The following is a 13,083-nucleotide window of genomic DNA, read 5'->3' as shown; positions in this document are numbered from 1 at the left end:
TAGACTCTGTGTCTGGAATAGACTCTGTGTCTGGAGTAGACTCTGTCTGTGGAGTAGACTCTGTCTGGAGTAGGCCCTGTTTCTGGAGTAGATTCTGTTCTGGAGCTGACTCTGTGTCTGCGGTAGACTCTGTTCCTGGAGTAGACTCTGTGTCTGGAGTAGACTTTTTTTCTGGAGTAGATTCTGTTTCTGCAGTAAACTTTATGTGTGGAGTAGATTCTGTCTTGAGTAGTCTGTCTGGTGTAGATTCTGTGTCTGGAGAAGACTGTCTCTGGAGTAGATTCTGTCTGGAGTAGACTCTGTCTCTGGAGTAGACTCTGGAGTAGATTCTGTCTGGACTAGACTCTGTCTGGAGTAGACCCTCTTTCTGGAGTAGACTCTGCGTCTGGAGTAGACTCTATCTCTAGAGTAGACTCTGGAGTAGACTCTCTTTCTGGAGTAGACTTTGTCTCTGGAGTAGACTCTGGAGTAGATTCTGGACTAGACTCTGTGTCTGGAGTAGACTCTGTAGTAGATTCTGTCTGGAGTAGACCCTCTTTCTGGAGTAGACTCTGTCTCTAGAGTAGACTCTGGAGTAGATTCTGTCTGGAGTAGACTCTGTCTCTAGAGTAGACTCTGGAGTAGACTCTGTCCGAAGTAGACTCTCTTTCTGGAGTAGACTCTGTCTCTGGAGTAGACTCTGGAGTAGATTCTGGACTAGACTCTGTGTCTGGAGTAGACTCTGTGTCTGGAGTAGACTCTGTAGTAGATTCTGTCTGGAGTAGACTCTGTCTGAGTAGACCCTCTTTCTGGAGTAGACTCTGGAGTAGACTCTGTCTCTAGAGTAGACTCTGGAGTAGATTCTGTCTGGAGTAGATTCTGTCTGGAGTAGACCCTCTTTCTGGAGTAGACTCTGGAGTAGACTCTGTCTCTAGAGTAGACTCTGGAGTAGATTCTGTCTGGACTAGACTCTGTCTGGAGTAGACCCTCTTTCTGGAGTAGACTCTGTCTGGAGTAGACCCTCTTTCTGGAGTAGACTCTGTCTGGAGTAGACTCTCTTTCTGGAGTAGACTCTCTTTGGAGTAGACCCTCTTTCTGGAGTAGACTCTCTTTCTGGAGTAGACTCTGTCTGGAGTAGACTCTCTTTCTGGAGTAGACTCTCTTTCTGGAGTAGACCCTCTTTCTGGAGTAGACCCTCTGTCTGGAGTAGACTCTGTCTGGAGTAGACTCTCTTTCTGGAGTAGACTCTTTTTGGAGTAGACCCTCTTTCTGGAGTAGACTGTCTCTGGAGTAGACTCTGGAGTAGATTCTGTCTGGAGTAGACCCTCTTTCTGGAGTAGACTCTGGAGTAGACTCTGTCTCTAGAGTAGACTCTGGAGTAGATTCTGTCTGGACTAGACTCTGTCTGGAGTAGACCCTCTTTCTGGACTAGACTCTGTCTGGAGTAGACTCTCTGTCTGGAGTAGACTCTGTCTCTGGAGTAGACTCTGGAGTAGATTCTGTCTGGAGTAGACTCTGTCTGGAGTAGATTCTGTCTGGAGTAGACCCTCTTTCTGGAGTAGACCCTCTGTCTGGAGTAGACTCTGTCTGGAGTAGACCCTCTGTCTGGAGTAGACTCTGTCTGGAGTAGACTCTCTTTCTGGAGTAGACTCTTTTTGGAGTAGACCTTCTTTCTGGAGTAGACTGTCTCTGGAGTAGACTCTGGAGTAGATTCTTGTCTGGAGTAGACCCTCTGTCTGGAGTAGACTCTGTCTGGAGTAGACCCTTTTCTGGAGTAGACTCTGTCTGGAGTAGACTCTGCGTCTGGAGTAGATTCTGTCTCTAGAGTAGACTCTGGAGTAGATTCTGTCTGGAGTAGACTCTTTCTGGAGTAGACCCTCTTTCTGGAGTAGACTCTGTCTGGAGTAGATTCTGTCTGGAGTAGACTCTCTTTCTGGAGTAGACTCTGCATCTTGTGCTCAGCCTGAGGATTGCACAGATGCTTTCTTATTCACCCAGTGCCTCCCTGGCTCCGTCCAGCAGCTGAGCATGTGCACCAAAGGGACGGCAACAGTGGGGTCCCCCGCCCTCCCCGAGTGACAGCCGCCTGTCCCAGGGCCACTCCCAGGCAGCCCGCCCACGGCAGCGCTGTCCTTGTCCCTGTCCTTGTCCCTGCCCTCACCTGTTCCGCTTCCCCTGTGCACCTGCCGCACTCGCCGCCTTCCGGCAAACCCTGGCCTTCTCAAGGCGTGCTTGGCGACCTCAGCCGCGAACTTGCGAATCGGCTTCTCTTGCAAGGTTCCTCTCTGGAAGCTGCCCCTGGACTTCCCTGAGACTCAGGAGGAGGGGATCCTGAGGTCCCCCCCGGGTCCCCTCCCTCCTGATCTGCTAGACTTGGTGTCCTTGTCCCGGAGCCTGGGGCAGGGACCCCTTACCCGGGAGCCGTGTGCAGCGTAGCTCAGGTCTGACTCTGTCCCATGTGCACAGCCCTGGGTGCCCCGGGGCAGGTGCACACCTGCGTCCAGCCGCAGTGGGTGTGGTCCCACCCAACGCTAGGCCACGGGGCCCCCAGACTGCAGCAGCAGGGGCACAGAGCACTGGGTCTTCAGTGCAGAAGCGGCCCCCGGCCCAGCGCCGGAGGGGCTGCCCGCCGCCTCCCTAAGGACTCTTCCTGCCCTCTAGACAAATACAACGACTTCATCGAGGCCAATCGCATCGAGGACGCCAGGGAGCGGATGAAGACGCTGCGGAAGCTGGTGAGGGAGGGGCCGCTGACTCAAGGGAAGGCTGGGTGGGGGCGGGGTGGAGGGTGACTCCAGCCTCCCGGAGGCTTGGCAGTGGGGCGGGGCCTGGAGAGGCTGCCACAGCCTGGTCCATGCCCCTGCTCTCTGCCCCCCACCCCCAGATCCGGGACCTCCCAGCACACTACTATGAAACGCTCAAGTTCCTCGTGGGCCATCTCAAGACCATCGCTGACCACTCGGAGAAGAACAAGGTGCCTGGGCTTGGGCGTGGGGTCTGGGGGCGGACAGCAGAGAACTCCCCAGGCCTCCCCAGGGTCTCTGAGCGCCCCCCCAAGGCCCTCTGCCCGGCCCAGCCCCTCAGTGCGGTGGGTCAGCCCTCTCCTGAGCCCCTGAGGGCGTCCAGGGACAGAGACCGCCGTCCCGCGACCGAGGGAGCTCTGTTACCTGATCTGGCGCATCCTGCCAGCTCAGACTCCTGTCTTCTGGGTCTGCAGCGGGGAAAACGAGGGGAGCAATAGGTTTTCCTGCTCCTAAAACGGCCTGGAGGCCGGCGCCGCGGCTCACTAGGCTAATCCTCCGCCTTGCGGCGCCGGCACACCGGGTTCTAGTCCCAGTCGGGGGGCCGGATTCTGTCCCGGTTGCCCCTCTTCCAGGCCAGCTCTCTGCTGTGGCCAGGGAGTGCAGTGGAGGATGGCCCAAGTGCTTGGGCCCTGCACCCCATGGGAGACCAGGATAAGTACCTGGCTCCTGCCATCGGATCAGCGCGGTGCGCCAGCCGCAGCGGCCATTGGAGGGTGAACCAACGGCAAAAGGAAGACCTTTCTCTCTGTCTCTCTCTCTCACTGTCCACTCTGCCTGTCAAAAAAAAAAAAAAAAAAAAGTCCTGAGGGCCTCTCACGTGTCTCCCACTCCAGGGTCCCCGCTGCTGGCCCCGGGAGATGGGGACTGCTCGGGGCTGCCCTGTACAGGTGTGCAGGTTGGGCACTGCCCATGGCTGTCGGGCCTGAGGACGAGTAGTGCTGAAACCTGTCCCGTGTGCGAGGGCGCGTCCGGCCCAGCTCGTGCTCAGGGACTAAAGGCCTCTGGGGCCTGCAGCAAGGGAGGACCGGACGTGGAGGAGGTCGGGGCTGAGTTGACCTGGATCTGCTTTGCCTCCTGCCCAGATGGAGCCCCGGAACCTGGCCCTGGTCTTCGGGCCCACGCTGGTGAGGACGTCCGAGGACAACATGACGGACATGGTGACACACATGCCTGACCGCTACAAGATCGTGGAGACGCTGATCCAGCACGTAAGCCGCGCAAGACTGGTGGGCGGGCTCAGGCCGGCTGCTGGGGGCGGGGGCTGCGTTCGAGGCACAACAGCGACTCCTCCCAGGGTCTCTTGTTCTGGGATGCCCAGCGCCTACCGGGAGAACCCGGAGCTTCCAAGCAGTGGTGAGAGTCAGAGGGAGGAGGACGGGCAGGGAGGGCGGAAGTGGTGCATTCAGGAGGCACCCAGGGAGGCGGAAACGCAGGCAGGTGCGTGTCGGGCGCGATGGAGGCGGAGCGCCTCCCGGCATCTGACACTCGCCCTGCCAGCCCCACTGAGAGGCGATGGTGACGCCCAGGAGAAGGGGCAGTGGATGGGGCCGGCACAGAGTGGCCTGAGACTGCAGCCTGCAGTGCCTCGCTGTCTCCTCCCTGCTCGCAGGCTCTGCCTGTTCCTCTTCCACGAGGGCAGGAGAACCCAGAGCGACCAGCAGAGGGCGCAGGAGCCCGTGGTCTTCCGGAGCCAAATCCTGGGCGGCACCGCCCCCTTCTGGGGAGCGCAGGAATTTTTTTTTCCCTAAAGAAAGGATCTATCTATCCGTTCATTTAAGTGGCAGCGTTACAGAGAGGCAGAGAGAGAGGTCTTCCATCCGCTGGTTCACTCCCCAAATGGCCGCAAGGGCCGGACCTGGACCTTTTCCTGCCCTGGGGGCTCAGGGCTCGGGGCCGCAGGCCGGGGCTGTCCCATTAGCGCGCTGGGTGCCCTGGTTGGGGAGAGAGGGTGCCTGGTGCCCGGGGCCCCCGGAGAAGCCGCTGCCAGCGCAAGGCTGTGGTCAGGAACCTTTAGGGAGACAGCAGGGCCACTCGCTGTCCCCCAGAGTCCCCGGGCAGTCCCTCCGCACCGCGTGGGGCAGGGGAGCACACCTGGTATCTTAGCCACGGGCCTGCAGCCTGCCACGCAGGGAGCTCTGTGTTGGCTGAGCGGGCTGGCGGACAAGGTCATGTCCGGCTGCACCTTTCCTGCCTCAGGGAGCACAGAGAGGGGAAGCTGGGGCGTGGAGAGGCACAGCGAGGTGGGGCAGGGCAGGCACAGGCACTGGCCACACGTTCCCCGCGCGCTGACACCACACGAGGCCTCCGTGCTCAGTGGATGCGGCAGCCCAGCCCGGGCCGGCGACCCTGGGGCCAGATCTTCCGCCGCCTGCCCACCCCCTCGCCAGGAGCATGCCCCCAGCTGGGGCCATTGAAAAGTCTGCAGACGTCCCCGACGCAGAGTGGCCCGGGCCTGGCTCTGCCTGGGGCGAGCCTCCTTCCTGTGCCCGCTTGCTTATCTGTGGGACAGAGACGGTAAGAGAAGCCCTCATGGGGTCCTGGCGGGCCCATGACTCTGTCTCTGCACAGCAGTGGAAGGGTGCCTGGGGGTTGGTAGTCGTCGCAAGGCCCCACCCGAGACAGGTGCATGGGGCCGGGGCCTCGGGGAGACAAGGCCGGCCCAGCCGGGGTGCTGCCGGGAGCCACTGTGCCCAGGGAGCTGGGGGCCGGCTGGGCTGTGGGCAGGCGGTGCAGTCGCCTCGTCGGCCTGGAGGAACGTACCAGGCGGGGCCCGGCACGAGCAGGTACCCCAGCCCCCAGGGCCCCGTGAAAGGCCCCGTGGGTCTGCGCCATTCCACAGTCAGCCTCGTGCCCGCTGACGGCGCGGCGGCTCCTGGGCTGTGACAGCACACACCTTCTGCCGCCTCCGAAGCCCCTTTTAGTCTCTGACGGGAGCTCCTCTGTGCTGGGTGCTGATCCCAGCCTCAGGCCGTGACGTCGGCCGTTAGTGGTGGTGACGGTGGTGATGGTGGCGACTGCCCCTTCTGTGTGTTGGTTTGCTCTCGTCAGTCTAGATCCAGACTTTACCTGCGTTTCATGGTGATGAATATTTTGATGTTCTTTGTTACCTTCTGCATAGCTTGAATTTGTGGTCATTAGCTCCTTTTCCTCATGTGTTTTATTTACATCTTTCAAATGTGATTTATCTATGTGTTTACCTGAAAGGCAGGGGGAGGGGGCGCCTCTTCTTCCGGTTCACTCCCCAAACGAACACCACAGCCAGGGGAGGGCCCAGCTGAAGCCGGGAGCCAGGAACTCCACGCAGATCTCTCACGTGAATGGCGGGGACCCAGGGCCTGAGCCGTCCCGCTCGGCCTCACACGTGGTTGGCGGGGCCGGATAGGGGACTCTCACCAGCACTCTGGTGTGGGACACTGGGGTCCGCTTGACCCACTGCCCCACGATGCCCCCCTTTCTTCATTTTCCTTGGTCAGACTTGTCACAGATTTGTCTATCTTATTTTTTTTTTCAAAGCACAAGCAGTTTTAATTTTTAATTAAATTTATTTTCAGTGTTTACTTGTTCATTTATTCATCTGAGGGGGAGCGCCCACCCGCTGGCCGGCTCCCCAGTGCCTGCGATGGCCAGGGCCGGGCCATCCACCTGCTGCCTCCCAGGGTGCCGGGCCTGCAGCGGAGCCCGGATGCAGACCCGGCCACGCTGATATGGACGCAGCTGTCCCCACCGGCACCGACTGCCCGGCCGGACGCCTGCTGCCCGTGTCTAACGCCCCGTGCTGTTTGACTGCCTTTTGCCGTCTTTTACAGGGACTCGGCCTTGTCTTCTCTCTGGCTTTTTAGCTTGATCAGTGGAGTGCTTGGCGCGTCCGTTTTCTGACAGCTTTATCAAAGCGACACGTTTCCCTTAAAGTTCACTGCACCTTTTATCCTGCAGTCTCCTGAAGCCTTACCTTTTTTAGAGCAGATTTGGTTTTATAGCAAAGTTGAGGGTCAGGTGTGAGGTTTCCCATACACCCCCGCCCCCACCTCCCACGATGACACTACCCCTGCCCGAGTGCCACCTGCCCCCACCTGAGTGCCACCTGCCCCCCACTGAGAACCACCTGTCCCTACCTGAGTGCCACCTGTCCCCCACTGAGTGCCACCTGCCCCACCTGAGTACCACCTGCCCCCACCTGCCCCCACCTGAGTACCACCTGCCCCACCTGAGTGCCACCTGCCCCCACCTGAGTACCACCTGTCCCCCACTGAGTACCACCTGCCCCACCTGAGTGCCACCTGCCCCCCACTGACTGCCACCTGCCCCCACCTGAGTGCCAGCTGCCCCACCTGAGTACCACCTGTCCCCCACTGAGTGCCACCTGCCCCCACCTGAGTACCACCTGCCCCCCACCTGAGTACCACCTGCCCCCCACTGACTGCACCTGTCCCCCCCGAGTGCCACCTGGCCCTGCCTCCCCACGGTGGCGCTGACCCTGCCTGAGTGCCACCCGTGTTGCCGCTGAGGAACTGCTGGTGCCTCGTCCTTAACCACCCCCATCAACCCCGCAGCTGACAGGGACTCACTCATGGAGCCGTGGGAGTGTCACGCGGGTTCCCACTGCCCAAACTCCCCTGTGTTCCACCTGCTCGTTCCCTCCCCCCAGACCCTGCACCTACTACCCCTTCTCCTGTGCCCACAGCTCTGCCTCTTACAGACAGTCTCAGGTTCTCAGGGTCCCAGGGTCTCGGGGTCCCAGCGTCCCAGTGTCTCAGAATCTCGGGATCCCAGGGTCTCATGGTCCCAGGGTCCCAGGGTCTCAGAATTTCAGGATCCCAGGGCCTCAGGGTCCCAGGGTCTCAGAGTCTTGGGTTGGAGTCATGCCGCGTGCAGCCATTTGCCCAGGGGTGCGCACGCAGAGGCCCCCTTGTCGCTTCGTGCACTTGGGGGCGCCTGTCTCCCGAGTGCTGTGTGGTAGTCCGTTGTCTGCGTGTCCCGTGGTTGCGGCCGCTGTGGCAGAGCTGCTGTGCTCACCCACGCGCAGGTGCAGTGTGGCCTGGGTTTGCAGCTCCTCTGGGAGCCTGGCTGGGGCACGGTGCCGGGATGAGGAGCTGCCAGAGGGTTCCCCAGAGCGGCTGAGCGGCCTGGGCCTCTCACCAGCAGTGAGTGGGAGCTCCTGAAGCTTGTTCTGGGTTCGGCTGATCTCAGGCGTGCATCGCTGCGTGCTCCACTCGCACGTGCCTGGTCATGAGCACACACACACACGTGCGTGTGGGTAGCATCTCTGCCTGCCTGGGCTTTGTCGTCTGACGTCTTCTTTGGTGAGGTTTCCAAGTCTTTGATCCATTTCTTTTCATTTGAGAGGCAAAGCGACAGAGGCGGGAGAGGTTCCCGTCCACGGGTTCACTCCCCAGATGCCCTCAACAGTGGGGCTGGAAGCCAAGAACCCCATCCAGGTGTCCCGTTTAGGTGTCAGGGACCCATTAGCCTCACTGCTGCCTCCTGGGGTCTGCATTAGCAGGAAGCTGGAGTCAGGAACCGAATGCTGAGTTTTACGAGTTTTTTATGTACTTTGGATAATGGTGCTGCTTTTTTTTTTTTTTTTTAAGATTTATTTATTTGAGAGGCAGAGTTACAGAGAGGCGGAGAAAGAGAGAGAGGTCTTCCATCCACTGGTTCACTCCCCAAATGGCCACAGTGGCCAGAGCTGCACCAATCTGAAGCCAGGAGCCAGGAGCTTCTTCCGGGTCTCCCACATGGGTGCAAGAGCCCAAGGACTCGGACCATCTTCTACTGCTTTTCCAGGCCACAGCAGAGAGCTGGATTGGAAGTGGAGCAGCTGGGACTCAAACTAGCGCCCATATGGGAAGCCGGCACTGCAGGTGGTGGCTTTACCCGCTAAGCCACAGTGCTGGCCCTGGACAACGGTGCTTTAGCAGACGTGTCTTTCTCCCAGCCTGTAGCTTTTCTCTCTATGCGCTTGCCAGGGTCTTCCACAGAGCAGGAATGTTCAGTCTCGCTCACGTCCGGCTCACCAGTTATTTCTGCAGGACTGTGCCTTTGGTGTTGGAGCTAAAGAGGTGCGTCAGGGCGGGCGCTTGGCCCGGCAGTTCCGGCACCTGTGTCCCGCCTCAGAGCAGCCGGCTTCCGCGCCTAGCGCCTGGCTCCTGCTCCGGGCTGGTGTGCGTCCTGCGGGGCAGCAGTGAGTCCTGCCATCCAGACTGACTCCCTGATTCCCGTCCAGTCCTGAGGATTTGGGAAGTGGACCAGCTGATCCTGCGGGCTGGCTCACTCTCCCCCTCTCTCTCCTCTCTCCCCTCCCCTCTCGCCCATGTGTCTGTTCCTCGCCCATTCTCTCTGCTTCTCGAATAAATACATTTTTTAAAGAAAATCTGAAAACATTTTATTCCCAAGGTCGTGAAACGCTTTTCTTGTAGTTGACTTCCTCTGTCGTCCCGGGCTACGCAGCGGTCTTACCGTAGATTCCGGACGGTGAGATTTGGTGTTTTGTTTGCGTTAGCTCTTCTATGGTTTGTGATTTTACTGCACTCTGAGCAGAGAGCGTGGTCTGTGCAGTGCTGACCCCAGGTCTGTTGACAGCGCCTCGCCCTTGGTTGTTGAGTGACTCACCCGTGTCCTAAGAGGGTATTTTCTCGCATGACTGAGCACAAGGTTCTAGGTCTACCCATCAGACCGGCTGTGTCATTCAGAGCGTCTGTATCTTTGCTTGTTTTATTGATTTATTTGAGAGACAGAGACACAGATAGAAACAGACAGACCACCTTCCAATTGCTGGTTTACTTTTTTTTTTTTTTTTTTTTTTTGACAGGCAGAGTTAGACAGTGAGAGAGAGACAGACAGAAAGGTCTTCCTTCCGTTGGTTCACTCCCCAAATGGCCGCCACCTCCAACGTTGTACTGATCTGAAGCCAGGAGCCAGGTGCTTCCTCCTGGTTTCCCATGCAGGTGCAGGGCCCAAGGACTTGGGCCATCCTCCACTGCCTTCCCGGGCCACAGCAGAGAGCTGGCCTGGAAGAGGAGCAACCAGGACAGAATCCGGCGCCCCAACCGGGACTAGAACCCGGTGTGCCGACGCCGCAAGGCGGAGGATTAGCCTAGTGAGCCGCAGCGCCAGCCTTTTTTTTTTTTTTAACCTAGAAACCTTTTATTTAAGGTATACAAACTTCATGTATTTCATGTATACAGATTTAGGAACATAGTGATTCTTCCTACCCACACTCCCACCCCCCTTCGCCTCCCTCTCCCATTTCCATTCTCATTTTTTACTAAGATCTATTTTGAATTAACTTTATACACGTAAGATTAACTCTACATTAAGTAAAGGGTTCAACAAACTGTTCCTCAACAATTGAGACAGGGCTGTTCAAAGTCATTGATCTCAAAGTATCAATTCCACTTCTATAGATTACCTTTTAGGGACTGTGTTATTACCACAGATCAGGGAGTATTTGTCTTTTGGGACTGGCTTTTTTCACTAAATGTTTTCCAGTTGCATCCATTTTGTTGCAAACGACAGGATTTCTTTTTACTGCTGTGTAGTATTCCGTGGTGTACATGTACCATATTCCTCATCTGGTCTTCAGCTGACGGACATCTGGGTTGATTCCATGCCTTAGCTATTGTGAACTGAGCTGCATGCTTCACTTCTCAAATGCCTGCAAGAGTCAGAGCTGGACCCAAATGAAGCCAGGAGCCAAGAGCTTCTTCTGGGTCTCTCATGTGGGTGCAGGGGACCAAGCACTTGGGCCATCCTCCACTGCTTTCTCAGGCCATTAGCAGGGAGTTGGGTTGGAAGTGGAGCAGCCGGGATTCAAACCACGCCCATATGGGGTGCTGGCGCTGCAGGCTGTGGCTTTACCCGCTGCGCCACAGCACCGGCTCCATTAACCTGCATCGTAAGCCCCAGACTGCTCCTGCCTCTTCTGCGTATTTTTTAATCTGCTTGATCAGCTGCAGTGTTTCATTTTCCTGGTTTCCTTGTAGTTCTACCAATTGTTGCTTAAATTTTAAGTATGTTAAATATGTACATGCTATGATTTCTTTCTTTTTTTAATTTGAAAGGCAGAGTAACAGAGAGAAAGAGAAAAAGAAATACCTTTCTTTTGCTGGTTCACTTCCCAGACACCCACCATGGCCAGGGCTGGGCCAGGTCAAAGCCAGGAGCCTGGAACTCCATCCAGGTCTCCCACGTGAGGGGCAGCACTTGGGCCATCCTCCACTGCCTTCCCAGGCACATTAGCGGGGAGCTGGATTGGAAGTGGAGCAGCTGGGATTCAAACCTGTAAGCCGTCTGCTTTGCTGTGCATTCCTATGCTTCTAGAAGAAGACTTCTGGAATTTTATCTCCAGGATTCTTAAACTTCACCAAATATAGTCTGCCCTCCATATCCGTGGATTCCACCTCTGTGGACTCCACCAGTGGTGGCTTAAAAATAGTCAAAGGGACCCGGGTTGAGGCCTAGTGGTTTAAGCTGCCGCCCGTGACACTGGCATCCCATGTGGGTGGCGGTTCAGGTCCTGGATGCTCTGCTTTCAGTCCAGTTCCCTGCTAATGCACCTGGGAAGGCAGCAAAGAACGGCCCAAGTGCTTGGGCTCCTGCACCCATGTGGGTGACCCAGAGGAAGCTCTTGGCTCCTGGCTTCTGCCTGTTCCGGCCCTGGCCATTGTGGCCATTTGGGGAATGACCCAACAGATGGAAGATCTCTATTTCTCCCTCTGTCTGTAATGCTGACTTTCAAGTGAATGAAATAAGTCTTTAAAAATATATATATTTGGCCGGCGCCGTGGCTCAATAGGCTAATCCTCCACCTTGCGGCGCCGGCACACCGGGTTCTAGTCCCGGTTGGGGCGCCGGATTCTGTCCCGGTTGCCCCTCTTCCAGGCCAGCTCTCTGCTATGGCCAGGGAGTGCAGTGGAGGATGGCCCAGGTGCTTGGGCCCTGCACCCCATGGGAGACCAGGAAAAGCACCTGGATCCTGGCTCCTGCCATCGGATCAGCATGGTGCGCCGGCTGCAGCGGCGGCCATTGGAGGGTGAACCAACGGCAAAAGGAAGACCTTTCTCTCTCTGTCTCTCTCTCTCACTGTCCACTCTGCCTGTCAAAATATATATATATATATATATTTGGAGAAAAAATTTGCAGTACTGAACACTTAGACTTTTTTCTTATCATTCTTCCCTGGGCAGTACAGAGGAACTGCTGTTTACATAGCATTTACATTGCATTAGGTATTTTTAAATGTTTGTTTGTTTGAAAGGCAGAGAGAGTGAAGTCGAGAGAGAGAGAGAGAGAGAGAGAGAGAGAGAGAGATCTCCCATCCGCTGGTTCACTCCCCAGATGCCCACAGCAGCCAGGGCTGGCCCAGCTCAGAGACAGGAGCCCAGGGCTCATGGGGGTGGCAGGAAGCCTCCCGGGATGCCCGTTCGCAAGAAGTCGGCAGCAGGAGTGGAGCTGGGCTGGAACCCAGGCAGTCTGATGTGCGATGCGCCTCAACCCTGCAGCAAGTGCCTGCCCCTCCGTCGTCGTGGTGTTTGAAGTAGAGGGGGATGGCAAAGGCTCGTGCAGACACTGTGCCTGCAGTGTAAGGGAGCGGCGCATCCACGGATTCTGGTGTCCTCACGGTGTGTGTGAGAGCGTGGCCTTTCTTTCTGTCCTGTTTGGCTCGCTCATCACACCTCTGTCCAGGCGGTGGCCTTTTCTGGGCCTGGCCAGACAGCGCTGCGCTGGTGTGGGGTCCGCGGTGCCTGGGCGCGGCGTCCTCCCGCTAGGGGGCCTGGCCGGCACTAGAGGGCACTGCTGGCCCCGCGTGTGCCCAGGGCGGCCAGGCAGAAAGAGGGACTCCTCCGCTGCAGGGGGTCCTGGTGTTCTCTCCCCGAGGCTTCCCTGGGCTTGGGGAACCATCGGCCTCCCTCTCAGCCCTCTGCAGCAGCCGGGCATCTTCCCTCTGCCCCTGCCCACGCTGATGTGGCCTCCCTCTGTCTTCCTTCTGTCTCCACAGTCAGACTGGTTCTTCAGCGACGACGAGGACAAGGGAGAGCGAGTAAGTGGGGAGAGCGGGCAGTGAGAGCCAAGTGGGGGAGGTCCCTGCCCCTGGTGACCCCCAGTCTAAAGGAGGCCAGTAGCAGAGGGAGGGAGGTCTTAGGGAGATCCAGTCTGATGGAGGAGGCCCTGGGCCTGTTCTAGCTGAGGAAGCTGCCCGGGCCTCCAGGAGAAGGCACAGAGCAGTCTGCTGGGGGACATGCAGGACCTGCTCTGAGTGCCCGACTGCCGAGGGAGGCAGCCCCTGCCCTGGCGAGCCCCA

The 13,083-nt window shown here is 57.7% G+C and overlaps 1 protein-coding gene across 5 annotated transcripts in view; it reads left to right on the top strand.

Moving 5' to 3' along the window:
* The window catches only part of ARHGAP23 (Rho GTPase activating protein 23), an 80,889-nt gene that overhangs the window by 58,851 nt on the left and 8,955 nt on the right, over positions 1-13,083 (top strand). For all 5 annotated transcript variants that reach the window (XM_070060766.1, XM_070060765.1, XM_051825628.2 and 2 more), the window contains 4 exons: positions 2,641-2,714; positions 2,864-2,953; positions 3,866-3,991; positions 12,781-12,822. In XM_070060766.1, coding sequence (XP_069916867.1) covers positions 2,641-2,714; positions 2,864-2,953; positions 3,866-3,991; positions 12,781-12,822 — 332 coding nt within the window. The remainder of the gene's footprint in view (positions 1-2,640; positions 2,715-2,863; positions 2,954-3,865; positions 3,992-12,780; positions 12,823-13,083) is intronic.

The sequence above is a fragment of the Oryctolagus cuniculus genome, chromosome 17 (genome assembly GCF_964237555.1).
Source record: "Oryctolagus cuniculus chromosome 17, mOryCun1.1, whole genome shotgun sequence".
NCBI lineage: Eukaryota > Metazoa > Chordata > Mammalia > Lagomorpha > Leporidae > Oryctolagus > Oryctolagus cuniculus.
This window is presented reverse-complemented; position numbering and strand designations above follow the sequence as displayed.